Below are 27,986 nucleotides of genomic sequence, written 5' to 3'. Positions count from 1 at the left end.
TCATCTTCCTCTTCTTTATTCTTTGTTTCTTTATATTCTATATATGAATTTTGCAGTTTAATCCAATAAGCACACAGAGTTATCATATATTCTGGTTTAAATAAGACTACCAAACGACACAAATAAATTCCAATAATATAGTCATCAGAACACAAAACCAAATAAGAAGAAAGAAGAAAAGTATTTGTCGGTACAAACTCAGGCTTGCCCATACTCTCAGCTTGCTTTTGAGTTTATACCTGTCTGCTTGATATTGATAAGCATTATCTGTTATGTTTTCTGTCCGTTTACAAACTTCTTTCATAATTTTATTTATAAAATACTTACATTATTGTATTTGTGCTGCATGGGCCTCACGTAACTACTTGCATTTTGTCTGAAAATATTATATGTAGAAAATTAATATAAACCAATGCTAGCTCCCGTTAGAAAAAAACTTTCTTTATTTCTCTGTTATATTAGTTTCATTGATTTTCACATTCAGATTTTCAAATATCATACATAGGAATATAGGATAGGAACATCATTTCAATATATCTTCATATTGACCGAACATAGTTTTACCATTTAATGAATTTCCACCTACATACATTTATTATTGTTGAAAAACATGAAATAGCAATTTCAAATTAATTAGAGACTTTTTTTGGCCTCCAGTTGTGCTCTCTTGATTTTTATGCATTGAGATTTATTCAGAAAGGAAAGGACAAACAAATAAATATTTTGTTATGTTATTTATGTTTGGTTTGGTTTTGTATTTAGTTTTAATTGGTTGAGTCTTGATGTTGTGTGGACTGTAGAGTAAGTAATAAGACAAAGATTGATCTCCACTAAACTGGTATCTTGTCACACACTTAAAAACGCATATAAACCTATACACATATCAAGAAGGAAGATGAAGATGAAACGAACAAGCAGATAATGAGCGTGTTATCTCCTAGCTTCGCTAACGTCCATTGTTCTTCGATTTAGATGAGAAGAAACGGCCTAATCCACGCGTATGCTTCTCACCATCTTCTCTAGACGATGAAGAAACCGAGCTAGACTTGATGATCGCGTGGACAGTTGGATTCACCGTGTGTCTAAAAGAGTGAGATGGCTGAATGTTATTATGATCATGAGGAAGATCATCTTGTCCAGAGTTTGGTGTTGCCTCTGAGGCTTTGTGGTGTTGGATCTTCTTCTCAGGAGATTGAGTATTGGGAATGTGGTTGCTCTGAGGTTGCAAGGATTGTAACTGTTGGCTGAGTAAGTGAATCGTTTCTTGGCAAGCTGCAAGCTTCTCTGTTGCAGATGCTATGTCTTTCTCCTGCCAACAAGAAAGTTTTAGATTATTGTTAACGGTCAATGTTCAAGAATCGTACGGTAACTAGGTGCTTTATAGAGAACTACCGACTATGTTGATTATTAGGGAACTAAGTTCCACCTCGGCGTTAATTTATTTATATATATATTATACACTCATAAAATATTTTTGTTTTTTGATATAATCCTAAAATTATTTTAATGAATTATCAAAACTAAATATACAAAATAAAAAAATTAGATAAATTTGTGGATATGTACTAATATTATTATTACTTAATCTAACATATTTAGGCTAATTTAGACCGTACCGATTTAGACCGGTTTAAATGGGTATAGAATGGTTTAAGTTTTAAACCGATTTGAGTTATATAATCAGATTTTAAGAGAATTGATTACCAATATGTAGCGTAGACTAATTTTTAGAACCATAACCGCATTAGGATAATAGACTAAGCAAAACAGGTGTGAAAGCTAATCTTGCCAAGAAGAGAATAGTAAACAGTGTACCTGATCAGGTTGGCTTTTGGATGCTGAACCCTTTCTGCAAGTCTCATTCCTTCAATACAAGTAATGATTAGCAAAACAAGCTATGCATAACATGAAGATTATTAAACAAACTCTTAGTCTCTTGGTTTTATAAGATTTGAGTACTATACCTTTGCAGTTCTTCTTGAAGGTCTTTGCACTTAGCTAGAGTCTCCTCATGTCCACGCTTTTCTGTGGAGAACGCCGTTTCAAGTCTCTCTGTCTCTTCTTCCAGTCTTTTCACATTAGCTTCTAACTCTTTGGCATGGAGTTCCAGCGTTTTGTATGACTCCGTCACGCATTTGAGCTGAGTTTCCGCCAAGCTTTGGAGGTCTCTCGATGAAGTAAGCTGCGACTTCATCTCTGATATGATCTGCTCTTTCTCTTCCAACACAGCCTTTGTACTTTCAAGATTCTCCAAGCATCTTGATAATTCTAGTTCAATCTTTTCTTTCTCCAACTCTACCTCCCTCAACAAACTCTTACATGATGAATCATCCTCAGTCTTAGCAAATGTGTCTTCTAGTGGATTAGATTCTGAATCTTCAACCTTTTTGTCCTGAGATGACAAAACATGTTTCTCATGAGTTTCATCAGCAACTTCAAACAAAGGACTTGGGAGCTGTTTGAGTGATGATGATCCTAGCATCTCTTGGATGGAGAGTCTCATGGCTTCAACTACTTTCTCAATGCTAATTCCCTCTTGAGATTCAAATACACTACTGATTCTTGAACGCAGAACCGTTAAGAGCTGATCAATTGCTGTATCATCCTTCTCACTGTACTTACTACTACAGGCGCTGTTGCAAGACTTTGAAGCTGAGTCATTAGCTGCTAACTTCTCAATCTCCAAGAAGTCATCCATTAACTCAAGCCTATTAGACATCACCCTAGGCTTCGAGGAGCCATCAGTATTTGCTTTTCTCACTTTATGAGAATCTCCTGAGGTTGCTGAGCTTCCTTCTTCATCAAATCCATCTTCCGACACCGAGGTGACACTAGGCGGATGATACTGATCATGCATCTGTGCTTCAAGAGCCTTAAGCTTTCCAAGAGTCTTGGCGCACACGTTTCTAGAAACATTCAGCTCATTGTTTTTAGAAGCTAGAAGCTCTTTAAGTGTCTGAATCTCCTCCTCCATCTCCACTGTACGTTTAGTGAGATTAACATTCTCTCTTTTGAACTCTTCCCACTTATGATCTGTGAGTTCATGTCCTAAGCTTTCCACTTCTAGCTTCATCTGAGCCATAGCACCAGGACCAGGGAGCTTCTTCCTTAGCAGCCCTCTCAGCCTCTGACACTCTCCTTCAAGCTTCGCAATCTTCTTCACTCCTTCTAGATACTGTCTGTTCGCGTTCTCCGCAGACTTCAAGCTCATGTTCTTCTCCTCATTCCGGATCTCCACTTCTTTCGACGCCACGTGGACATCGTACTTCAACGAGCTGATCTCCTTCTCGGCTAAGTGAATATTAGTTTTTAACTTCTCAACCTCAGCTTCGGCTTTAGACTTTTCCTCCCTGATCCTTACTATCATCTCTGACCGCTCTTGCAGTGTTCTTGTGAGTGACGCATTGTCAGAAGCTGCTCGGTGTAGTCCTTGGTTTAGTTCTTCGATCTTTCCTTCGAGTTGGGCTTTGATCTTGTCCCAGTGGATGGTTTTAGCAAGAACCACAGCTTGCAGCTTCTGTTCACTCTCGTCTTTCACAGTCCTTATCTGTCTTGTGCACTCTTTTAGAGCATCATCTAAATGTGAAGCTCGATCTTCAGCAGTGAGCTTTAAGAGTGTTACAGATTCAAGTTGACGTTTGAGTGCTAAAGTCTCTGCATCAGCCTTCTCCCATCCTAAAGAAGTATAGACTTAATCATTTCAAAAGCAGTCCAAATTTTAATAGAAGTTACAAGAATGCTTAATATAACTGAAATCAAAAACTTCGGTAGAATTTTCAAAAACCGAACTAACCGAATACCAAACTGAACTTTATTTTGGGTTAATTCGGTAAGATTTATGTTAGAACCGAACTACCCAAACCCGCATGCCTACCTAAGATAATAACATTTCAGGACTTAACATAGTGGTTTTAATGCTCTCACGCCCTTACGAGTAATCAATGAAACTGAATATCTTTACCTGAAACAGCTTCTTCAGCGACTTTGGCATGCTGAAGAATCAAACATTCTTTAGTGTTTAACTCTGATTGTGCAGTAATGAGTTTTTCACTAAGATCCTTAACTTGACTCTCAAACAGTTTGACCTGATCCTCCATTTTACTCAAATGCGTGTATGAATCCATAGTTATCTGAACATAGTTTGTGTTCTTACACTTCTCCTGACACAACACAAAAACACTTCAATAAAGATTTATAAAATAAAGAAGAGAGCTCTGGTCTGGTCTATAAATATAAAAGGCTAACCTGGTTCTCTAGAGAGGCTAAGTAGGACAAAGAAGAGACATTAGTTGACTCGTTTCCAACCACCGGTTTCTCGGTCGTGGACTTTTTCTTCCATGGCCAACTTCGACCGTCCATTTTCTTTCTGTTCCTTCTCAAGATCACACTCTGCATATTCGTTTGAAAAAAAAAAGCAAGAAGAAATATAAGTTTAATAAATAACTTATTTGTTCCGACATGAGAAAAGTTTTGAAAATTTGAACTAACATCCAAAAAAGGAAATAAAAAATCTTAAAACGATTTCCGTAAATGTTGTTGCTTTCAAATAATAATTATCACAACCAACAAAGAACATATCCCGCAATATTTATGCCTACAAAGGTCTATAATATCTCAGCAGTGACAGTTTTGTTTTCTTGTTTTTTTTTTCTACAATGAATGACAACAATAAATGATTTATTTCCGAATATAGACCATATTCATCCACCTTTTTATAATTTCAAATAAAAATTAATAATGAGAGAGAAGCAAAATTCAAAATTTTACCCTATGGTTCAAGTAATCTCGATCATCATCAACTACACTATCTCACTTATTAGAATACAACAAAAAAAAAACAGTTAAAAACCAAAACACGACCAGAATACATGACTTAGCTTGAGGAATCCGAACACACTACATTTATATTCAGGCTTTAGCTAAAAATGGGAAAAACAAAGCTTACCGAGACAACAGTTGATTCCACACGAAAACGTTTCAGTCAGAGCTGAGGAAGATCAAAGAACATTCGTCAAGCTAAAAAGAGACAGAAGAAGAAAGTGGGAGGAGCGTAGTTGTGCCAGAGAAGAAGGAGCGGGTGGATGATTGATTTATGCTGTCGCTTTTTTTCAACTTTGACGCTCCACAAACAGACAACTTCTCAATTTCAAAAGTTTCTTCTTTATTTTAATCTTTTTAATCCTAACTAATTTAATAAATAAAATGGAATACGAGGAGACAAGTTATCCAATGGGTGCGGGTGCATAGAAAAACTCCTTGAAACTTGATGGATTTGATTGATCCAAGGATTCAAATTCTTCGATTTTTCCCGGTATTTATCATGGGCTTCAACTAGGCTTATTAGAGGCCCAGTTATACAATACATGCGGTTGATAGAAAACTCGTGGATTCAAAATCTTCGATTTTAACAGTTCTTATGCTTTATGGGCTTTTAACCAGGCTTAGGCCCATTTAGAACAGATCCACATTAACCTCACTAGGGTTTTGAGAGACTGTGATATAAAATACCTGTAACCTCACTTCATTTCTCTCGCCGTAAACTCAAGAAGAAGAAAGATCATCATCATCCATGGGTCGTGTCATCAGAGCTCAACGTAAGGGAGCAGGCTCCGTCTTCAAGTCCCACACTCACCACCGCAAGGGCCCCGCCAAGTTCAGGAGCCTCGACTTCGGCGAGAGAAATGGTTACCTCAAGGGTGTCGTCACCGAGATCATCCACGATCCAGGTCGCGGTGCTCCGTTAGCTCGCGTCTCCTTCCGTCATCCTTTCCGTTACAAGAAGCAGAAGGAGCTCTTCGTCGCCGCCGAAGGTATGTACACCGGACAGTTCTTGTACTGCGGTAAGAAGGCCACTCTCGTTGTCGGAAATGTTCTGCCTCTCAGATCTATCCCCGAGGGAGCTGTTGTCTGCAACGTCGAGCACCATGTTGGTGATCGTGGTGTGCTCGCTAGGGCTTCTGGTGATTACGCTATTGTTATCTCTCACAATCCCGACAACGACACGACCAGGTTCGGTTTTGGATTGTTTAAATGTTATGTCTTTTTGGTTAAATTGTTATCTTATTTTAGATTCATTTGATGATGAATTAAAATGAATAGACCGGTTTATACTGAACCGATTCTAATTAAACTGGTTATGTTTCATACCGCATTAGAAATGGTTTCTGCTAATCTCGTGAATCATTTGGGATGACTTGAAATGATTATATAAATTTCTTTTTGGTTGTATTGAATTGTTATTATGATCTATGCTTATCTTCTAATAGATTTGACTATAAATTTAAATGTATAGTCCGGTTTAGTATTAACCGAGTCTAATTTAACTGTTATGTTTCATGCCATATTAGAAATGATTGCTACAAATCTCCATAAATGATTTGATTGATTAAATTTTGGACTGCTTGAGTTCCTCATTTCAAGATTCTAGTTTTCTAGTTTTTTTCTATTTTTCTAGTTGTTATAACCAATGTTATAAATAATAGTTATATCTACCATTCTTGTAGACCATAGCTTCTTGTTTCTGACAATTACATGTTGTATTTTGACAGGGTTAAGTTGCCATCTGGTTCGAAGAAGATTGTCCCAAGTGGATGCAGGGCCATGATTGGTCAAGTCGCTGGTGGTGGGAGAACTGAGAAGCCGATGCTCAAGGCGGGTAACGCGTACCACAAGTACCGTGTGAAGAGGAACTGCTGGCCTAAGGTTCGTGGTGTGGCTATGAACCCTGTTGAGCATCCTCACGGAGGAGGTAACCATCAACATATTGGTCACGCTAGTACCGTTCGTCGTGATGCACCACCCGGACAAAAGGTTGGTCTTATTGCTGCAAGGAGAACTGGTCGTCTCAGAGGTCAAGCTGCTGCTCTTGCCTCCAAGCAAGAATAAGGAGAGAAATCTTCATGATGATGAAGTTGTTTACTTTTGTTGGATTTTTGCTGAGACCTTGTGTTGAATCCTTTAGTTTTTCTATAATCTTTCTTGAGACCTTTGTCCTGAGAATTAAACCTCCATATTATCAGTTTAAATTTCGTTATTCAGTTTTGATTTCTATCTCGTTTATAGTTCTTTAACTGAAAGTTCTGAATAAACAGTGCGAAGCATCTTCATGTGATCCCTGAGTCACGATAGGCGGAGTTCGCAGTCATACGAGATTGAACTTGGTTTAACGCACCTGTAACCTGTAATATCCGCCACCCCAATATGACCCTTAACCAATGGGCTTAACTGGAACATGCTAGTGTCAAACTCGAACATCATCTGCCATACATACTAGTACAAGGCCATGGCCTGTCTAAAGCAGAGTTAAAAGGAAAACGTGTAGCTCAAGAGGAATGCTAAAACAAGTTCAAGAGCAGCAAGCGTATACAATGAGGAAAGCGAAGATAGTCAACACATGGTTGCGTAATGTACATCATAGTATGGCAAGATTTGGAAAACATAAACGCAACTGAAATCAAAGTTAAGTCTTACAATTTTGATTCTTAGTATGTTTTAACATCAAAAAGTTTTATGATTATCTGATAGATACAGTTGATTTACTTCTATGTATATACGCAACATACAGTTCATATATCTGTGTATCTACGTTACAAATGAATGCTAAAAGAAACACGAAACCAAAGGGACACTTTGCTTATGTTTTGCTCGACCAGTAAACTTACAGTTATATAGATCTTCTAGATTGGAGCACTGAGCGGATATTGCCCAGCCCTTGTAAAACGGCAGTTGGGACTTCTCCAGTATAAAGCTCGGCAAAGGGGATACGATCGAGGAAGCTAGGACTCCACGCTCCGGATCTTATCACTCTCCCTTCTTGTTTAAACAGATGTGACGGCTCCACTGGCATAGCAACCATACTTGCGTTTATCTCTTCCCCTGCGAATCAATACCATACAGAGAATGAATTGTACTTCTTTGGACTTGCCAAGAGAGTTTACTAAACAGTTGTTTTCACTCTTTTTTACCTTTTGTCATGAAACCCGCTGTCCCAACTGTTTTATCCACTTCCTCAGATTCCCAACCCGACCCAAAACCGTCGTCTGTAACATGTTCTTCAACTCCAACCATATCGCCAGACTCATTTGATCTTTTATGATCTATCTTCTCCAGAACGTCAGAGTCAGTTTTTTCGAACATGTTTGCTTCATTAGCCCTAACAAGGAGAAAGACCATTGCACAAAGACTAAAGAAAACAACTAACCTGAGACATCCAATCATAAAAAAATGGGACTAAAACATACCATTTGCGTGAATTCACTCCGTCCATATTCGCTAAGTCGGCCAAAGCCTGCGCCCATTTCCGTTTCTCATCCTCTGATTTGCCTATGCACGTAGTTTGAAAGGCCCTCCCAAAGTCTCCACTCTGAAGCCTAACATCGGAAGGAGCCACGTTGTAGAATATGGCCACTACTTTTTGAGCCAGCTCTTTATTGCAATTCATAATCTCTACCAGCTCATCCAAGCACCTACTCGAAGAGGCGTAGCTCTTTGAGAGCAAGACAATCGAACCTTTCGATGCTCTTATTGCTTGCACAAGCTCTGGTGTGACCGACTTGCATCTATGGGGTGTACTCATTAGTTTACCTTTGAACTTTGCAAGAAGGTTGCTGAGTTTGTTATTACTGTCATCTTCCCCGCTGAAACTTATAAAGACGTCGTATTTCCAAGCAGGTGACGTGGAGTCCTTTATTAAGTCCTTCCCCAACGTGGGTTGTCTATGGACGATCTCCCTACTTATTTTCTGACGTAAGCTATGCCGCATTGTGATACCAAATGGAGATATATGTATGAGAGAGTTACTGGCTAAGAACTTGAGCCTAGAACTAATCTCCAAGCCAGTGCTAGGGATAAGCGGTGTTAAGAAATCAGCTTTCTCGTCGTTGAACAGACGTGCAATGTAAAGAAACAAAGTTCTATCATTCTTGTCCAAGACATCAAAGACCACCCTCAACTCTTCTTCAACCTCGTTACCAAAACTCTCTTGAGTCATGTTACAACTTGCATCTCCATTTACGGCAGTAATCACATGGACTCCACATTTCTTCACTGTGCAACTCTCATCCAGAGGCTTCTTCTGTTTGTTCACAGTAAAGAATTCAAATACGACAAGATCAGCCAATATACCGGGATCATTTCCTTCGCAGGTGCTCCGATGCATGTTTAAATCACAGAAGACAAACATGTGATCTTTCGGAACACCTTCCTCTGGACTCCAACAGTGAGAGTTTTTTTCAAGCCTATGAGAGACGAATTCCTTGTCTTTCCATCTGCAAACACAAGTGATTCCAAAACCAGTGGCCTCCTGGTAATCCTCCAAAAATGAAAGTTCGACTAAGACAGCAAAACCGAGTGTGCTTCTCCAAGAAGAACCCAGTTGTATCATCACAGAAGACCCTGGTTGCAGATCACAAGTGAAATTTTTACTTACAGCCGAAGGCACAGTGAAGCTGAAAGCCAGAGATTTCTTGAGTTCCGGCTGATACTCTCTCGCGATGCGTTCTATATTAGCCAGAGCGTTAGCTACAAATTCTCTGACCTCTTGTGCAGAAAGAGCAAAGCAATTACTGAATGTGTAATACCTAGGAAGTCTCTCGAAACCAAAAGGAACTGATACAAGAGACATACAACCATGTGCATTCAAGACTTCTATACTCCAGGGAAGGGGTGGTAGTTTTGTGACAGCAGTGCCAACAAGATACAACTCTTTTAAGTTTCGTGGGAATCCTTGTATACTCTTGAGCTCCGAGCATCCAGACAAATCAAGAACTTCAAGAGTTTCTAAATGAAACATGTGAGGCAAGCTTTGCAAATGAAAACAATCTTTCATATTCAGCAAAACAAGTTTGTCAAGATGCTGATTTGATGAGATGACTTGAGCCAGGCTTGTTAATTTCTCAAGGTTCAGGTTATCTTCTTGGGAAGGGGACACAAGAGATATTGGTAATTCTCTTGTGCCAGTTCCCTGGAGATGTAGTTCCACAATGTTAGGTGAAACCTCTGGGACACTTGTGATCGCTGTGCAACCTGAAAGATTTACAACTCGGAGATGACGTAGTTGACCAGTGGTTGGAAATCTCTGCAGTTTTGTACAGCCTTGGAGATCAATTAGCTCGATATTCTGAGCTTTAGAAAGATCGTCAACCTCAGTCAGCTGCTGGGAATAACAAAGCTTACACGTCTTCAACATGTCGAGGTTCTGAGCAGAAAATTAAGTTGGAAATGAATTAGTACAAACTTGGAAGAATGTATAAAACAAGAGATATGAGTAAGCCTACCTTGGTTCCTTCCCAAAGTTTCTGAAGATGACTGTAAGACATATTGAGTTCTACTAGGTGGCATGGGTCAAATTCTTGTGGCAAGGACTCTGAAGGATAGTTCTCCCAGTGGAGAAGTCTTAGCTCATATGGCAGAGACTCAAGTCCTCTTGGAAGGCCGAGACCATATTGGTTTTCATGACTGGAACAGTAAATCTTGAGGAATCTAAGGTTAAGCATATTATCAAAAGCAGTGGGCTTCACATCAAAGAGTAAACTCGATGTGTCTAGAAATATGCCCTCGATGTCTTCAGTGCCCTGAAATATAAGGTAAGCAGAAAAAAAAAATCATGAATATCGTTTATCTCCAGAAGCAAACAAGTTTTATCTGAAAATTTCATAATAAATCACACCAAAGGACGTTTGCAGGTTTCTCTGGGATATCCATTTGCTTCAAGTTTGTCGTCCTCAAGTAGAAACTTGATGGTCCAAGGCTCCCACAGTCTCCGACGGCGCTCTATCTGTACTGATTCCCCGTTGATTATTTCTCTGCCAAAGTCTTGGATTATTCTATGCATTATCACTCTGTTTTCTGAAATAGTCACCAGACACTTCTCCACAAGAACATCAATCCCAACATGTGGAAAGAAGCCACATCCGTCAAGCAGTTGCATCACATAGTCAACATCTTCTCCCACGAAGAAACAAGCAATGTCCAAGAAAATGTTCTTCTCGCTGTCGTCAAGTGTTTTGTAGCTGCTGTTGAATAAATCATGAATCTTATGTGGAGTACGTAGCTTGAGTTTGAGGAATGTCGCCTCCATTTCTGACGGTTTCTTTCCCTTCAGCTCTCTGCCGTAAAAGCTTAGAGCAAATGGATTTCCCCTAGCGTAGTCAATCACTTCCATCGATAGTTCCATGCGTTTTTGATCTCTTATGTCATTACCAAATGCACACTGAGATAGCAGCTGCAAAGCCTCGTCCTCGCTTAAGCTCCGAACCTCATACACATGATTTATCTGACGATGGCGGTACACTTGTTTATCTCTGGAGGTTATGATGATTAAACTACCCGGACCAAACCAATGAAACCCTCCGAGGAAAGACTCGGCAGCTAAGGGATTTTTCACATCATCAAGAACAACAAGAGTCCTCTTCTTGCTTAAAATCTCCCCTCGGAGACTAGGTCTTGTAATGCTACTGCATACACGAGGCAGTTCCTTGAGGATTTTCCCAAAATGTTCCTCCAACAAACGGTGAAGTCCCTTCTCATTGAAAGCTTCGTCAAAGTGTTTGATGAAACAAGAAGCCTCATAGCCTCCAGAGATGTCGTCGAAAACTGCTTTAGCAAGCGTCGTCTTGCCTATGCCAGGCATACCCCAAATCCCGATGCGGCGTATACCCCATGGTTGCTTGCAAAGCAACTGTTCTATCTCCACCAGCCTTGAGTTGATTCCAACCTGTTCAGTAGGAAAGAGCTTTTCATACACATCTTTGACAATCTCTTCCACCACTTGGCCCTCATCAGATTCCTCACTGTTTACATTGATTAGTAAAAAATCTGTTTAGGCGTCCGTCTAATCAATAATCTCATAAAAAGCTTTTAACAACCTATACTAGCTATTTTTTTTAACATTGATAAATATAATAGAACAATGCTACTAACATGAGATGGATTCAACATGCTATGTTCTTGATTACCTACACTGGTGGCTTGGCAACTCTCTCAGTTCTCTGAGAGCGTTGCTCCACTCTCTTATCCGATCAGCTGAGCCGTGCACCCGCACGGCAACATCTGATGGACTAATGCCGTAGAACACCGGAACCACCACCATCTGGCCGGTATTCCTCCGGCACCGAAGAACCGTCACGAGCTTGTCAAGGCATGAGGCGGAGGACGAGTAGCTCTTGGAGAAAACCACCACAGAAGCGCTCGCTCCCTCTGCCACATCCGGATTCAAATCGCAATTCACAAACGCAGCAATGCGTTTCCGGCGGAAATCGACGGAGAGGTGGCTAGCGAAGGTGTACTGTAACGTCTCTTCGCAGTAGATGTAGACGGCGCGTATTCGTAATCCATTAGGCACTGCTTCGAAATCGCTAGATAGAGTGGTGCTCGTCGAAGAAGATGACGCCACTGTCACGTTCCGTCGATTGGATCTGAATCTTCTGTAAAACGCAAGTAATAGCGTAACGAGAATCGTGAAGAATCCTATCGCAGCAGCAGCACAGCTCCCAAGGAGGGAATCCATTAAACGACGACGTTTCCAAAAAAGGAGGATCAAGCTTGGCTTTACAAGAGAGATTTTATGTAACATCCCCAGTTGTGATATGTGAAAAGGCTTAAGAGAATTGATTTGGCTACCTATGTCATCAAAGTTGACTTACCTTTTCCGGAGCACATCCTGAAAGAACTCCAGAGTTAAGCGTGCTTGAGCTGGAGTAGCGGAAGGATGGTTGACCTATCGGGAAGTGATTCGTGATAGCGTGCGAGTGAAGCCAAAGCACGGGGAAAGGTCGGGTGGTGATTGCAGGGTCAGTAAACAATGATTTCGAGCCTTTGGAAAATTAACGGATCGACCGTCAGACGGGATGGGGCACACGGGCTGAGAGAGCGGGCGTGGGTGGCCCATTAACCGTGGGCGGGTCGGGGCGTTATATTTTATTTGAAAGGTAGAAGAACGTTGACTCCAAACGTTGACTTCAAATAAAATATCTTTTTTCTTTTTTTTTTCCGTGCGCCAATCATTTTATTCAGTTCATCATCTCCACAGCAAAGATTCAAAATCTCTAACGCTACAATGGTGGTGTCTTCCTCCTCCGTACAATCATCACCCCCGCAGCATCAAGTCTTCATCAATTTCCGAGGGAAGCAGCTGCGGAACGGTTTCGTAAGCCACCTGGAGAAGGCCCTGAGAAAAGATGGAATCAATGTTTTTATCGACAAAAACGAAACCAAAGGTAAAGATCTCAGCATTCTCTTTTCGAGGATCGAAGAGTCCAGGATCGCGCTGGCCATCTTCTCAACGCTCTATACGGAGTCGAACTGGTGCTTGAACGAGCTGGAGAAGATCAAGGAGTGCGTTGACTTGGGGAAGCTTGTGGTCATCCCCATCTTCTACAAGGTGGAGACTGACGATGTGAAGAATCTCAAGGGAGTGTTTGGTGACAAGTTTTGGGAGTTGGCTAAGACTTGTAGAGGTGAAAAGCTTGATAAGTGGAAAGAAGCTTTAGAGGATGTCCCCAAAAAGTTAGGATTCACTTTAAGTGAAATGAGGTACGGATCGGGTGTTTTGATACCGATAGATTGGCTCATAATCATATATGTCCTAATAATTATTTTTTCACTTTGTTTGCAGTGATGAAGGTGAATACATTAGTAAAATTGTAGGTCAAGTGATGAAAGTGCTCTCTGATGTTTCGGCTGGTCTTGAAAGAGATGTCCCCATTGAAGATCCTTCTGAAGCTGATCCTGACTCATCTCCTCTTTATGGAATCGAAACACGACTTAAGCAGCTGGAAGAGAAGTTAGAGTTCGATTGCGAGAGTACACTCACGGTTGGTGTTGTTGGGATGCCGGGGATTGGTAAGACAACTTTGACGAAGATGCTGTACGAAAAGTGGCAACACAAGTTCCTGCGCTGTGTTTTCCTTCACGATGTCCGTAAACTGTGGCAAGACCGCATGATGGATCGGAACATTTTCATGAGAGAGTTGTTGAAGGATGATGACTTGAGCCAACAAGTCGCTGCTGACCTGTCGCCTGAATCCTTGAAGGCACTTTTACTCAGTAAGAAATCTCTTGTTGTTCTCGATAACGTAACCGACAAGAAACAGATTGAAGTTCTTCTTGGCGAATGCGATTGGATTAAAAAAGGTAGCTTGATTTTTATCACGACCAGCGACAAGTCGGTGATCGAAGGGAAGGTTGATGATACATATGAGGTTCTGAGGTTGAGTGGGAGAGAAAGCTTTCAGTACTTCAGCTATTTCGCTTTTGGTGGTGGTAAGCACTACTATACTCCCAAGGGAAATTTCATGAACCTTTCTAGATTGTTTGCGGATTACGCCAAGGGCAACCCGTTAGCTCTCAAGATATTAGGTGTTGAGCTTAACGGAAAAGACGAGACTCACTGGGAAGATAAACTCTCCAAGCTGGCACAAAGTCCGGACAAGACTATACAAAATGTGTTGCAGATAAGCTATGATGGACTTAGTGAGCTTCATAAAAATGTCTTTCTAGATGTAGCCTGTTTCTTTAGATCTGGGGATGAGTATTACGTGAAGTGTTTAGTGGAGTCTTGTGACAGTGAAATAAAGGATCTTGCCAGCAAATTTTTTATTAACATTTCTGGCGGACGAGTTGAGATGCATGATTTACTGTATACATTCGGCAAGGAACTTGGTTTACAAGGTTCGCGGAGGCTGTGGAACCATAAAGGCGTTGTTGGTGCGCTGAAGAAAAGAGCAGTAAGATAAAACCTTTTATCTAGACTGTTCTGAGAGACTTTTACTTGTGCTAACATCTTTGTTTTTAATTGGTTATAAGCAGGGAGCAGAGAGTGTGAGAGGTATTTTTCTCGACATGTCTGAACTGAAGAAGAAACTTCCTTTGGAAAAATGCACCTTCAGTGGGATGCGTAATCTTAGGTACCTTAAATTCTATAATTCTTGTTGCCATCGTGAATGTGAAGCTGGCTGCAAACTAAGCTTCCCTGAGGGACTTGAGTTTCCCTTGGATGAAGTACGGTATCTCTACTGGCTGAAATTCCCTTTGAAGAAACTTCCAAAAGACTTCAACCCCAAGAATCTTACGGATCTTAGCCTGCCTTACAGCGAGATTGAAGAGATATGGGAGGGTGTTAAGGTGTGTCTCTGTTTAAATTTGTTTCACCCGTCATGTTTTATATCATCTCCAACCGATCACTCTATTTATTTCTTTCAAAATAGAGTAAGTCGGAATTGGATTCTACTTCACTATTTTATTTTCAAATGAAAAATAAAATGATGAACAAAAAATTAATGCATTGTTTTATTCATGGAATAAATTTATTATTTACTTATAAAGTGAAAATAGAATACAGTTGAAAACTTCTTTTAAATTATATTTTAAAGTAAAAAAAATAGATTGTAGTTAAAGATGCTAAAATAGAGTGTCTAGAGATGCTTTTAGCATTTGTAGAGGTTCATAGCTTTTATAACTGTTCATTGCAGGCTACACCGAAGTTAAAGTGGGTTGATCTAAGCCACTCAAGCAAGTTAAGCAAGTTGTCTGGGTTGCAAAATGCGGAAAGTCTCCAAAGAGTGAGTCTCGAAGGCTGCAAGAGTTTACAGGAGTTGCCCCGGGAGATGAACCATATGAAATCTCTTGTTTTCCTCAACATGAGGGGATGCACAAGTCTCCGGTTTCTTCCGCATATGAATCTCATCTCCATGAAAACTCTCATCCTCACCAACTGCTCAAGTCTCCAGGAGTTCCGGGTTATTTCGGATAATCTCGAAACTCTGAAGTTAGATGGAACTGCCATAAGTCAACTTCCTGCAAACATGGTGAAGCTCCAGAGACTGATGGTACTGAACTTGAAAGACTGCATAATGTTGGAGGCTGTTCCAGAATCCCTGGGGAAGCTGAAAAAGCTGCAAGAACTGGTGCTATCTGGTTGTTCGAAGCTCAAGACTTTTCCAATTCCCATTGAAAACATGAAACGCTTGCAGATTTTGTTGCTGGATACGACAGCAATTACAGACATGCCGAAGATATTGCAGTTCAATAGCCAAATAAAATGTGGTATGAACGGTCTATCCTCATTGCGTCATCTATGCTTAAGCAGGAACAATATGATCACCAACCTGCAAGTAAACATCAGTCAACTACATCATCTGAGATTGCTCGACGTGAAGTACTGCAAGAATCTCACATCTATTCCATTGCTTCCACCAAATTTAGAGGTCTTAGATGCACATGGCTGCGAGAAACTGAAAACAGTAGCAACCCCCTTGGCGCTTCTTAAGCTTATGGAGCAGGTTCACTCTAAATTCATTTTCACCAACTGCAACAACCTTGAACAAGTTGCAAAGAACAGCATCACAGTGTATGCTCAAAGGAAAAGCCAGCAAGATGCAGTTAGATGCTACAAAGAGGTCTCATTCCTCACTTTATCTAATCAAATCCCTATAACAGTTACATGTTGTGGTTTCGGCCCCTGGGGGTTTATGTACTTTGGCCCCAACCTTATAGCATTCAAAAAAAAAATATATATATATATATATATATATATATGATTGATTTTGTTGGTTTATACAAAATATATTGTGTTAAAATATATATATATATATATATTTATATATCTATAACAGTTTATGATTGATTTTGTTGGTTTATGTGTTACTTTTCCAGGGGGTTTATGTACTTTGGCCCCAACCTTATAGCATTCAAAATATATATATATATATATATATATATATATATGTACAAAATATATTGTGTTAAAAAAAATCTATTTATATATCTATAACAGTTTATGATTGATTTTGTTGGTTTATGTGTTACTTTTGCAGGGCAATGTTTCAGAAGCTTTGCTTATCACTTCCTTTCCAGGGAGCGAAGTCCCATCATGGTTCAACCATCGTACAATTGGATCTTCCTTGAAGCTCAAGTTTCCGCCACATTGGTGCGACAACAGGCTTTCAACAATAGTTCTATGCGCTGTTGTCTCATTCCCTTGCACACAAGATGAAATCAACCGTTTTTCAATAGAGTGCACTTGCGAATTCACAAACGAACTTGGGACATGTGTACGTTTCAGCTGCACTCTTGGTGGAGGTTGGATCGAACCGCGCGAGATTGATTCGGACCATGTGTTTATCGGTTACACCAGCTGCTCACACCTAAGAAATCATGTGGAAGGGTCGGGAGAACATCATAAATGTGTTCCTACAGAGGCTTCAATCGAGTTCGAAGTGAGAGATGGAGCAGGGGAGATTGTGAATTGTGGTTTAAGTTTGGTATACGAGGAACCAAACCATGCCGTTACTGAAGGAGACTATAATGGAACTTCTTCAAGAAGAGATTTCTCAGTTGGAGAGAGTATAGTGAGTTTTGCTGTTCGGTTTGTCTCCACTGTTTTGAAATATCTATGGCTACTTGTTGCATTCTTTTTGGTTTATGGGTTTGCTAAATTTTTCTTTTTTTACTAAATAGGTTGTATTTTCTTGGTCATCATTAAGTTTGTAAACTAAATTTGTTTTGTGAAGTTTGTGACTTAATCTTTTTCCCACTTCATCATCGCTTGATCAACATGATGAGTTTCCTCTACTCTGCTACTTCGGTTGATCAGATCAGGTATCTCCATCATATACAATGGACAGACTTATAATCTTTTCTACTTTCTTGGTTAAAGTTGGGTTTCTTGTTAGGCTCTTTCTTTGCTCATTTAGGCATGGGCTTTTGTAATTTATGATGGGTTACTTTTGCAACAGTCAACATATAATAGCAGATGTTCATGTGACGTCGTTTTCATCCAGCTTACTTCATTAGAGATTCAGAGATTTGAATTTTGTCTTATCATCTTTTTTTTTTCTGAGAACATCTTATCATCATTATTATAAAATTCAATTGGCCATTAGGCGTTCACATAACAATGGTAAGTTTTTGTTAATAATCATAGTCATATATAACAAGGTTTTTGAGAAATCTCATTCAAATGGCAATCTTATTAGATTTGATCAAATCTTCCCACGGTAGAAGAACTCCATCATTGCATTTGGCATCATTGTATCTCTACTCTCTCTTGGCCACACAGACCACCTTTGTCAAATTACTTTTTTTATTTATTAATGCTTAGTCTGAAAATTCAAATTGATTGAAAGACGACAATGTGTGCAAAACAGCGATTCCCTTATTTGGTCAAGTTCCCATTACCCACTGGTCAACGTTCAGAGACACTTTCTTATTATTTGCCCCAAAAGAGAGAGTTGACTAGAATTGGTCAGTGGGTCTAACCCATATCATTATATAGTTGCATTTTTATCTATATGGAAACCATATAATCCGTACATAACATCTCTCTATATTTGCCCATCATCGAAGTTCCGGCTTGAACATACCTTAACAGCAGAAACAGTTATACGAGATTTTCGTAGTGATTGTAAAAACTAAGAGAAACTTCCAAGACATTGAAATGATTGCTTACTATGTATGATTTATGTAACCAAAATACTTATAACAGAAAAAATAAAGAAAAGCTTGTGAATATTCTATCATGTAAAACTGTATAAATTACAAATCTTAGTTGTTGATATATAGTCAGGGTTACAGAAATGTGACCTTATTGTATCAGAAAACTAATTCAAGATGTGAAAGTTACACCATATATTTCAGGGAAAGCCAAGCATTCAGTGAATCATACTCTTTGGAGAGTGACAAAAAGTACCAAATTAATCATTAGTTTGATTAAAAGTGCGTAATTGTTACTAATCATACTCACATACTGACTGTCTATTTTTACTTACGTGGAGAGCTTCCAGTAGTTAATAACGAGAAAGATACTTGATCCTTGTGATGGTACAATTGGTTGATCTGTCATAATTCTAATCAATTCTTCACTAATTGGAGTTTGAAATTTTTTGAGGCTTTTTTCCATTTTGTTAACAAAATAATACCTATTTGCTAGATATTCTAGTAACACTTCTAAAAACTAATTATTAAACTATCAATTGTTCACGTATATATAAGCTTTCATTAATATTTTGAGTTTATACGTTTGTTTCAGAATTTCAGTTTATTATATATTTTATAGAAAATAGCAGTATATAACCAAGACTTGTAACTTAAGATGTTTGTGTTAAAAGCTTAATATGACGCTAACCCGAGCAGGGGTGGATGGACGTTATACGGGGCCACGTGCCCCTACTATTTTTTTGTTTTTTTCAAGTATTTAATGATTTTGATTAAAATATTTATAGATTAGTGGAGAAATAATAAATATGTTAGGTTAAAACACTCAAAACACCAGACCATTGGAGAGAGAGAGAAAAGAGAGAAACGCGTGGGAGGAAAGCACCGACGTCCGGCGGCGCGTTTGCGCGCGTGCCGGCGCCGGTGGTTCCCTTAGTTGTCGATCCTCGCTAGGTTACCCTCTGTGTGCGTCGATCTGCTGTCCTAACCGATATATTTTCGGATCTGGATTAGGGTTTTATCGCCGGGAGAGAACCGTCTACGGAGGGTTTCAAACGGCGGTAAGCTCCCTTTCTCTGGATTCGTGGTGAGGTAGGACGCGGCTCGTCGCGACAGCTTGTTAGTTTTTTGGGTTGAAATTAGGTTTCATTCCGGGAGGCGGAGGCTTCGTTTAGTTCCGCCGTCGCCGTTCAAGTTTCCGGGGGTGGAGGCTCTTTTCAGCTCTGCGTCGCCGGCAAAGCTTCCGGGAGGTAGAGGCTCTCACAGCTCTGCGTCGTCGGATCTTGCTCCGAGGGGTGAAGGCGTCCTGTTCCTTGCCTCGTCGGCTCTGGTTTTTCTTCTTCTGCTTAATTTTTAATATTAGTTTATAGGGCCTTAGTGTTGGTCTTTTGGGCTTTGGTGATGTTTGAGTTCCGTGGGTGTTTCTCTCGTTGGAGGTAGAGAGAAGCGACCGTTTCAAGTTGGTGATGTTCGGTGAGCCGTGGTTGTTACTCTGGTGTGTGCTCGAACGGTGGTGGTGATGATCTCGCTCCGGCGATTGATCTCGCCGGTAAAGACTTATCTAGAGTACAAGACGGCGGTGATGAAGAGTGTTGGTAGGTCATGGGATCCGGTTTGTCACGGTGAGGCATGTTCCTATAGTGGCCGGTAAGAAGCGTCCGTTCTCCGGCGTAAGTGCTTACGGTGGTGGCGACGTTTGCGGGTTTGCTTCTCGAGGTAGGGCGAACCGCGCGTCGGGTGTTTGGGTTCGAGGGTTTGCTTGGGCCTAACCGGGTTGTTTTGTTTTAGTTGGGCTTTGTGGTTGGGCCTTTTGGTCTTTGTAATTCTATTTGGGCTGCGGACCTGTTTTCTAATATAATTCAGTTGGAAAAAAAAAAAAATAAATATGTTAGGTTTGTAAGCGTTTGTATATCTATGGAGATTTGTAAGGGTTCGTATATCTACATATATAAGTATTATTATCAAACAATATAAAAATTTGTTAGGTTTGATAAAAAAAACTTCTTAGTTGTAATAATTTTGAATGTGAAATATTTTTTTTTGAATGAAAATACGAACACCCTCTCATCTCTCACATTTCTGAATTCACCATCGCATATGTTTTTGAAAATGCTATAACTGTAGTGTACATGTATTTTTAAATGTAAAGCTAACTCTGTAGTGAACTGTTTATGGCAGCTATAAAATTTTAAAAGTTATCGACACAATATATGAACTTGTAGGAAGAAAAAAAGATAGAAAAATGCAAAATAAGAAAGGATTGCACAGAATCCATGAGAGTGGTTTAGTTGACCCACCTTAAGTATGAAATGGACAAATCAGAAGCCTTGTCTTTCTTTCAATCACATCCCTCCCCCTCAAAAGCTACCATCGAGTAAATCTCATTTGCTTATATTTTGGCATCACTTTTTGACAATAGCCTATAGCCATGTACCATAATATATATTTATAATGTTGAATATATTCATTTTTAGATTACTTCAACAATGTTGAAGATCTTTCCAAGATATTATATAGCATGTCCATACAATGCTATATCTTATACATCTAAAGAGTCGATTACCATTTAGGACACTTTTTTATTTTTTTTAACACTTTAAGACACAATCCGCTGGAGGGACACTTTCCTTGAATCTGAGAGCTGTTTTGGACAGAAATGCCCTTGCTCAGAAGAAACGGAAGATGCGCTTATGTTTGGGTAAGTATAAATTGTAACTTGTTTTTCTTATTTCTCTTAATGTTTCATTTACTTTTATTTCAAATTCTAAAATATATAAAACAAAAATAATTATCACATTAAATTATGTATAAAATTCTCTATCTTTTAACATCCATTTTCATATATATATACTAATATATATACAAAAAAAGTATGGACATGGATATCATAGTGTGGATAATATAGTTATAAATTAATTGTGGACATGGACACAAAACCATATTTATTCATACACTATTTCAGTTTCTGATTAAATAAATATATAATAACCATATAAAAACATGTTTTTTTTTTTCTTATTATTTTGATATCCATATATATATTTTTATATTTTAATGTCTAACTAAATTGCTAAATTATAATTTATTGGACATATGTTTTATGGATGTGGACACAATATTTTTTTTTTACAAAATTCTTTGTTTTGTTTTCTATTTTTTTATTTAAAGATGTATATGACCAAAAAAATTAGTATAACAAAGTGATATATATTTGTTATTTAATGATATATACTTTTATTGTTTTATCTAATTTTCTATATATATTTTTTATATATAACTTATAAGAATGTATGGATATGGATTATAAAAGTGTGAACGTAAGATATGTGGACATGGATATAAATGTGTAAAAAAGAATATCTAGACATATTAGTATGACACACAAGTTGTATCCACATCAAAGTTTCTGAAAGAGATCATGTTAAATGATGTCCATTATCGATTTTTTGTGAGCTAGTAGGTGTGGACATGGATTAGGATATATTTATATGGACATTGTAATCATGAAGAACATAATTGCATAAAACATGTCTGTGGTGTATACTTGAAAATTTTGATACTAATTAGAATACAAATCTGCACATTTAAAAATTGAGGGTGAAAACAAATACTTACATAAATATAAGGACCAAATATGTAAATTCATCATTCTTATTGCAGATCTAATCGAGCTTTCACCCATGGTGATACCAAGCTCAAACCACTGCAGCTTCACCTATATAATGGATGAGACTTCGGAAATGAGTTGAGCAAGGCGAGGAGTCAACTTGAGCAGCAGATCTCGTGGTGGCGGAGGATTTCGACGAGCTCGAACCCCCATGGCTTCACTGAGCCACCGAGCTCACCGATGCGATGTTGAGCTCGAAATCCATGTTGAGGCGTTTTCTCTTTCTTTTTTTTATCCGTGGATTCTGTCATGATTCGTAATAAAAAGATAGAAAAACAGACAAAAAATAGAGATAGACAAAGGAATAAGAAAAAGTTGAGAAGAAGGAGACAAGCCAAGAGGATTAAAAATTAATTGTTTCTTCGATTTGATGAAGGAGAGTTTATCGTGATTATTGGATTTGAGTATGCGTTATGAAAATAAATAAAAAGAAAAATAGAGTTTAATAAAAGTGAATCTGAACTTGAATTTTGAAATTCTAAAATAAATAAATTTTTGAATGATTTAATAAAAAGACTTTTGGATTTAGTTATATTTCTAGTTATTGTTAGATAAGGTTGAGGGCATCTAAGACATTGCACATAGAAATTGTGTGCTTCAAGCAACAAGTGTCTAAATATACAATTCCAAAGACATAATGTGTTCTAGATTAGTTCCAGCTGACAAAAAAAGAAGAAGAAGATTAGTTCCACTAATTTGCCTTATTTATCAATACATCTAGGTTAATCTCCATCCAGGAGATATCAGTTTAAAAGCATATTAGAAGTTGATAAAATGATCGTAGACCAAGGGTAACGATTTCAATCTAATTTGATGCTCTCACAATTTAACATGAACTTACTCTGTGAATTCAATTCACACATTATTAAGTTGCGTAACAATGAACTTAACGCATGCATGGAACCATGTAAAACGAAATCATTTGGAGTAAACGAAATCTCATTTTAATCAACATTGTGGATGGAAGCTTCCACTGATTCTAAACGTGCATGGTCTAACTTTTGGTATATGAACTCTTTATTTTTTGTAGGCAGCTATTAATTGGATCAAAATGTTTCCACGTATAGTCTAAACCACTTAATGTGTACAATTATGCTTTGGCTTTTACCAAAAAAAAATTATGCTTTGGCATTATACGAAAACAAAATGATTTAGGATAAGGAATAATTTAATTTTATAGGAGCTAGACTGAAATTTACATAGAAAAGGGAAGAAACGGGCAAGGGGACTCTTGAAACGACGACAAAGCATGCCCAACGGACTCCCCATCGTGTACACCGCACGCTCGACAACTCATGGGTCCACTTTGGGCCAACTGTTGTTTATATTTCTTTACTCCCCATATCGTTAATTAATTAGTTTATCTGTAAATAGTTTATTCTATGAAATTTGATGTTGTTTATTGATGTATACAACATAATCCTGTTTTTAACATGAACTTACATATTCTTAGATATTAGGATCTCTTTCTATACACTGCAATATTCTAAAACTGTCTAGTCTGTAAATCAAGTATAAATAAAACAATTTTTTCAAATCAATTTTTACACGTTTAAAAATTCAATACAAACCCACCTAAACAATACTATTTTATATAAAGTGCATAACAATGCGTAGCAATTTCTTAAACATTGTTTGCAAATAGTTGTGTATGTAAACTTAACTTACATATTCCATCTCGTATATCTACGAGTTAATATGCAAACTTAATTAGTTACGTATATCAATATACTAACACTTTTATTATTAATAATAAATTGAAAAAAGAGTTGTGACCTAAATTGGACGAACTAGCCAACAAAAGGTGATCACTGTCTAGAAACAAAGTAACCATACTGTCATGAGGATTTAAAAAAAAAAACATACTGTGAGGATAGTGCAGAGAAGACACGAAGAAATCATATTTAGTGAAACGTGTCTACTTATGAAATATAAAATATTTATACATTATACCAAAAAAAACAATTACAAAAACTCAAAAAAAATTGTAATGCTCAATTGGAAACAATATAAAAAATAATTTCTGCTGTGTTTTTTTTTAATTTGATCTTCAAATCATAGACATGTAAACCAAAACCCTAAAACCCTAGTTATAGACATCAGTAGACAAATAAATCATTTATCTTCACTCTTCCACAGGATTTTTCGCGAAAAAATACATATAATATCCATATAATAAAAAGGAAAGAAAAAAAGCTTTTACAAATCTTTATATATGTTATATCAATTTATTCTACCTATATAGAAAACGTTACGCACCATGCTATAGACGTATCAAACATGCAAATCCCTATATAAGTCATCGTCCAAATTCGTACACAAGAACCCACTGATGAACCTGTTCTCTTCTTCTCTATCACTCAATAACGACGATGAAGCCATCTCTATTCCATTGTTATTGCTCTCTTCGTTATTGCAGTGACCAATTTTGTTGCTGCCGTCTTCTTTATGACCACCAAAATCTAACACTCCTTCCTCTTGGCTCATAAGTTGAGAAGCAACAAATTTATCAAGTGCTCTCCAATCCGTCGTCACCACTGATGTTCTCTTCCTCTTATCTTTATTTTGACTATTTATTAGCTCGTCCTCTTCTATTAGTGGTCTTTTGTACTTATTATGAATATTCTCCGATGATGTTATTGACGTTGAGCTCATTGGCCTCTTCATATTAGTGAGTGGAGGGCTTTCTAGCTGCGGAAGTTGGATGAATTGATCACAGTGGATGAAGTTCAAACCAATATCCGACCCTCCTAGTTCTTGCTTGAACAAAACATCTTGTGCAAAAATGTTTTGCTTCTGCTTAGATACGTAATTGAGAGGCTCCATAGCCGAGCCAACTCCGGTCGGTAATTCTTCGTAAAAGTAACTTGATCTCCAAGTTTCTGTGTTCTTGGCTTGCCCGGTCGTTGGTTTTTTCTTGAAAGCTCTACAAACCACCCATCCTTCTTCCTACAATGCGCACACAATCATAATTAATAAGGAATGGTTATCATACATTGGTGTGAATTCGCCTAACCTTTAGGACATATCAACCAAAAAGAAGAAATAATTATGCTTTTACATATAGTGAAACACAATGAAAAGCATGCCTTAAAAGTTTGATAGCTCAAGAAAGAAAGCTACCAATAGCATAGGTACATACTCATTTGCTAGCTATTTTAAATTGACTATTAAACTCATTCAAGTTTGAGAGAGTGCAGATATATATATCACGTACATCCTAGTATTTAAATTTTCTGGAGTTGTTAATAATGGTACTTACAAAGATAATCTTAATGCTAGATCAGGGATTTGAAGGTACACGTATAGTTAACTCGTTTTGATGTCATGTCTTTAGTTAGAAGAATTAAGTCTTCGTAGGACTTGAAACGTTTAAATATAAATATATATGGGCATAAAGAGAAATATATAGGAATGGGCTTTAGTCTACATATATGGAACTGAGGTTTTAGTGCAGTCTTTTTACTTTTTGTTTTGTGATTAAAGGTGTATCATGTTACAATAAGTCTTAAAGATGCTCGACTTTTACTAAAAGGTTTAACTGTGTCTCCTAAAGGAGCTTATGAGACCCCAAAAAGTCTATAGACCCCAAGATAAACCAAATAAGTTCATGTAATTTCCGGTATTTTTTTGTTGGAGAATAACTAAATATTTGAATATGTAAGCTAATACAATTATCCATCCTACCTATTTCGAAAATATCATAAGTAAATATATACAATACCTGAGGAGGGGCATTCTCATCGGACTCTAGCCGGTATTCATGCATGATCCAATCAGTTTTTTGGCCATTAGGGGCTCTTCCTTTGTAGAATACAAGTGTTTTCCTCATACCAATTAGTTTTGACTTGTCATAAACAGCCTTGTCTCGACCTGTGGCCTTCCAGAAACCAGCGATGGTCGCTCTGTTCGTCCTTGTCCCCGTTGGATATTTCTTATCTTTGTGGCTGAAGAAATACCATTCATTTCGTTCCTCATATCCGATTCGGCATTTCTCTATATCATATAAAACAAATGTTCATTAGATCTTTGCATTCATATAGTCATATTAAAGAAAATAATGCCTAAACTACGTATGTATAGTGTGGAACCTTGTAAATCCCACGGTTCGATTCTGTAGAGATCAATATCTCTAATGACATCAAGATCGATCTTTTGTGAAGCCACTTTCTTCCTCAAATAGTAACCAACGAGCTCTTCATCTGTTGGATGGAATCTGAATCCCGGAGGAACACTACATGACTGATCAACTGATTCCATTATATCTGCACAATACCAAATTTCATCACCAAAATGATCATTAGTAAAACATCATATGAAAGTAAATGTGTTATATATACAAGTAAATGTGTATGCATGCTAGTATCACATCACAAAGAGTTGGGGTTTATATATGATTAAAGAGAATTAGAAAAAGGCAAGGATGCAAGAATGAAAAGTAATAGGTTATTAAAAAAAAATATTAGTCTTTTGAAAAAGTATAATTATCTCACTTAATGGTTAGTTTCAACTTCATTACCAGTTTCCATAGATAAAAAAAGTGATATGTACTCAAGAAGGTACAATAGTTATTATTTTTCTCTATCTTAAAAGTGATCAGAAGATGGTACAATAACATGAAAGTTAGGTTTAAAAGTCGAACGGACAAACGTAGAGCTTTGTACTAATGATGTTTTCCTGTTGTAACGTGGCTTGTGAATAACTGGTGGAAATGATCATGCATATATCGAGAAATGGATTTTCTTTCTGTTTAAACAGTATTTTATGTCATAATATACTGATCTAAAATTAAGCTAAAACAAGCCGACCTAAGCAACTACGTATATATATATATATATATATTAATTAATGTTATGTATATAGTATATTCAGCCCTATGGAATACAAACACACAAACAAAAACAGCCTTTTCCACATCTATAACAAAACAAAAAGGAAAAATATCATCAAGCCTGAGCAAAAACTATTGTAAAGGTTTCAAAGTCTGTTTGTTATCTTCATTTCGGAAATCTTAAAGCACACACGACTGTGCCATACTACTACTAAGCACAATATAAATATGCAAATACATATGTATGCAAATACATATGTATACAAGTCATATTCATATACAAAGTATTAAAAGTGTTTTTCAAAAATAAAAGAGAAAAAACTCACCTAAGACAAATTAACAAGACCTAATTAAGAGCTGAGAAGTAAATATACCTGAAGTTTTATATATAATTGACATACATAAACGTTAATAACCAAGATCGACAGATTATGCATGCAGATCGGTCAACCCGAAAAGCTAAAGAACTAAAGAAAATATGTAAAAAGGGGTACAAAGAGATCAATGTTTTAGTGAACAAAACAGCATAAACACGCATTTATGTGTAAGTTGAGACGACAGGAATGAACTATTTTGATATTGAAATTCGTAGTAAATCAGTTTACCTTCTTTGATATGTTGAATATATACACATATATAGATATATGTGTGTATCGAATGTTGTTTACTCGTTTGTAAGAAAAAGAAAACGAGGAAGATCGAGGAAGAAGAAGGAGATCAGAGAGATGTGGATGTGACGAAGAAGACGATGGTCGAGAGAGAGGTTTGGTTATGAGTTTCGGGGAATACGAAGTGAGAGAGTGAGGAATGAGAGATTGATGGTTTGGTGAAATATAAAAGGTGTAGAGAGTGTGGACCGCTCAATTGCGCGTGGCCTCCTCCATGTCCCCATTTGCGTATGTCACCCTCCTCCCGTTTCTTTTCACATTTTTCTTGGTATTATTATTCTTTTTAACATTTATAGCTTTAGTTCTACAGGCATATATATGTGTTAAGAGTAAAACAGACCTAAAGATCAAAATTATCAATTCTGAGGTTTTGATTGATGCATTATTAAAT

General features: G+C 37.7%; 5 protein-coding genes across 6 annotated transcripts; 2 read left to right on the top strand and 3 right to left on the bottom strand.

Moving 5' to 3' along the window:
- Positions 1 to 802: 802 nt before the first annotated feature.
- Positions 803 to 5,166, bottom strand: LOC106349134 (filament-like plant protein 5). Its single transcript, XM_013789089.3, has 6 exons — positions 4,946 to 5,166; positions 4,246 to 4,389; positions 3,962 to 4,160; positions 1,965 to 3,675; positions 1,816 to 1,864; positions 803 to 1,309 (listed from the first exon to the last, which is right to left on the bottom strand). The coding sequence occupies exons 2-6, from the start codon at positions 4,357 to 4,359 to the stop codon at positions 947 to 949; spliced, it is 2,436 nt and encodes an 811-aa protein (XP_013644543.2). The 5' UTR covers positions 4,360 to 4,389; positions 4,946 to 5,166; the 3' UTR covers positions 803 to 946.
- Positions 5,167 to 5,517: 351 nt separating this feature from the next.
- LOC106349324 (60S ribosomal protein L8-3-like) lies at positions 5,518 to 7,044 on the top strand. The gene is made up of 2 exons (XM_013789309.3): positions 5,518 to 6,009; positions 6,549 to 7,044. The coding sequence occupies exons 1-2, from the start codon at positions 5,570 to 5,572 to the stop codon at positions 6,883 to 6,885; spliced, it is 777 nt and encodes a 258-aa protein (XP_013644763.1). The 5' UTR covers positions 5,518 to 5,569; the 3' UTR covers positions 6,886 to 7,044.
- A 387-nt stretch (positions 7,045 to 7,431) lies between these two features.
- LOC106349225 (disease resistance protein RRS1B) lies at positions 7,432 to 12,559 on the bottom strand. 2 transcript variants are annotated; one of them, XM_013789195.3, is made up of 6 exons: positions 11,955 to 12,559; positions 10,667 to 11,789; positions 10,275 to 10,571; positions 8,241 to 10,195; positions 7,965 to 8,152; positions 7,432 to 7,875 (listed from the first exon to the last, which is right to left on the bottom strand). In XM_013789195.3, exons 1-6 carry the CDS (start codon positions 12,503 to 12,505, stop codon positions 7,664 to 7,666), a joined length of 4,326 nt encoding a protein of 1,441 aa, XP_013644649.1. In that variant the 5' UTR covers positions 12,506 to 12,559; the 3' UTR covers positions 7,432 to 7,663. The 2 variants fall into 2 exon arrangements, with proteins under 2 accessions (XP_013644649.1, XP_048634364.1); XM_048778407.1 differs by having other exon boundaries at positions 11,959 to 12,173.
- A 414-nt stretch (positions 12,560 to 12,973) lies between these two features.
- LOC106349418 (disease resistance-like protein CSA1) lies at positions 12,974 to 17,568 on the top strand. The gene is made up of 5 exons (XM_048778412.1): positions 12,974 to 13,530; positions 13,613 to 14,723; positions 14,806 to 15,120; positions 15,468 to 16,394; positions 16,812 to 17,568. Exons 1-5 carry the CDS (start codon positions 13,055 to 13,057, stop codon positions 17,448 to 17,450), a joined length of 3,468 nt encoding a protein of 1,155 aa, XP_048634369.1. The 5' UTR covers positions 12,974 to 13,054; the 3' UTR covers positions 17,451 to 17,568.
- Positions 17,569 to 24,199: 6,631 nt separating this feature from the next.
- On the bottom strand, positions 24,200 to 27,741 carry LOC106349506 (NAC domain-containing protein 76). The gene is made up of 4 exons (XM_013789527.3): positions 27,533 to 27,741; positions 26,188 to 26,361; positions 25,821 to 26,092; positions 24,200 to 25,045 (listed from the first exon to the last, which is right to left on the bottom strand). Exons 2-4 carry the CDS (start codon positions 26,354 to 26,356, stop codon positions 24,371 to 24,373), a joined length of 1,116 nt encoding a protein of 371 aa, XP_013644981.1. The 5' UTR covers positions 26,357 to 26,361; positions 27,533 to 27,741; the 3' UTR covers positions 24,200 to 24,370.
- Between the last annotated feature and the right edge of the window lie 245 nt (positions 27,742 to 27,986).

Source organism: Brassica napus, chromosome A1 (genome assembly GCF_020379485.1).
Source record: "Brassica napus cultivar Da-Ae chromosome A1, Da-Ae, whole genome shotgun sequence".
Taxonomy (NCBI): Eukaryota; Viridiplantae; Streptophyta; class Magnoliopsida; order Brassicales; family Brassicaceae; genus Brassica; species Brassica napus.
This window is presented reverse-complemented; position numbering and strand designations above follow the sequence as displayed.

Coding starts and splice junctions, on each gene's coding strand:
- LOC106349134 (XM_013789089.3), bottom strand. CDS start 4,359: ATGGACGGTCGAAGTTGGCCATGGAAGAAAAAGTCCACGACCGAGAAA. Junction 3,676..3,961: donor CGCTGAAGAAGCTGTTTCAG/GTAAAGATATTC, acceptor ATACTTCTTTAG/GATGGGAGAAGGCTGATGCA. Junction 1,310..1,815: donor CCAAAAGCCAACCTGATCAG/GTACACTGTTTA, acceptor TCTTGTTGGCAG/GAGAAAGACATAGCATCTGC.
- LOC106349506 (XM_013789527.3), bottom strand. CDS start 26,356: ATGGAATCAGTTGATCAGTCATGTAGTGTTCCTCCGGGATTCAGATTC. Junction 26,093..26,187: donor CGAACCGTGGGATTTACAAG/GTTCCACACTAT, acceptor TATATGATATAG/AGAAATGCCGAATCGGATAT. Junction 25,046..25,820: donor ATGAGAATGCCCCTCCTCAG/GTATTGTATATA, acceptor TGCGCATTGTAG/GAAGAAGGATGGGTGGTTTG.
- LOC106349418 (XM_048778412.1), top strand. CDS start 13,055: ATGGTGGTGTCTTCCTCCTCCGTACAATCATCACCCCCGCAGCATCAA. Junction 15,121..15,467: donor AGATATGGGAGGGTGTTAAG/GTGTGTCTCTGT, acceptor TGTTCATTGCAG/GCTACACCGAAGTTAAAGTG. Junction 16,395..16,811: donor CAGTTAGATGCTACAAAGAG/GTCTCATTCCTC, acceptor TTACTTTTGCAG/GGCAATGTTTCAGAAGCTTT.
- LOC106349324 (XM_013789309.3), top strand. CDS start 5,570: ATGGGTCGTGTCATCAGAGCTCAACGTAAGGGAGCAGGCTCCGTCTTC. Junction 6,010..6,548: donor CCCGACAACGACACGACCAG/GTTCGGTTTTGG, acceptor GTATTTTGACAG/GGTTAAGTTGCCATCTGGTT.
- LOC106349225 (XM_013789195.3), bottom strand. CDS start 12,505: ATGGATTCCCTCCTTGGGAGCTGTGCTGCTGCTGCGATAGGATTCTTC. Junction 10,572..10,666: donor AAACCTGCAAACGTCCTTTG/GTGTGATTTATT, acceptor CTTATATTTCAG/GGCACTGAAGACATCGAGGG. Junction 7,876..7,964: donor AGCGGGTTTCATGACAAAAG/GTAAAAAAGAGT, acceptor ATTGATTCGCAG/GGGAAGAGATAAACGCAAGT.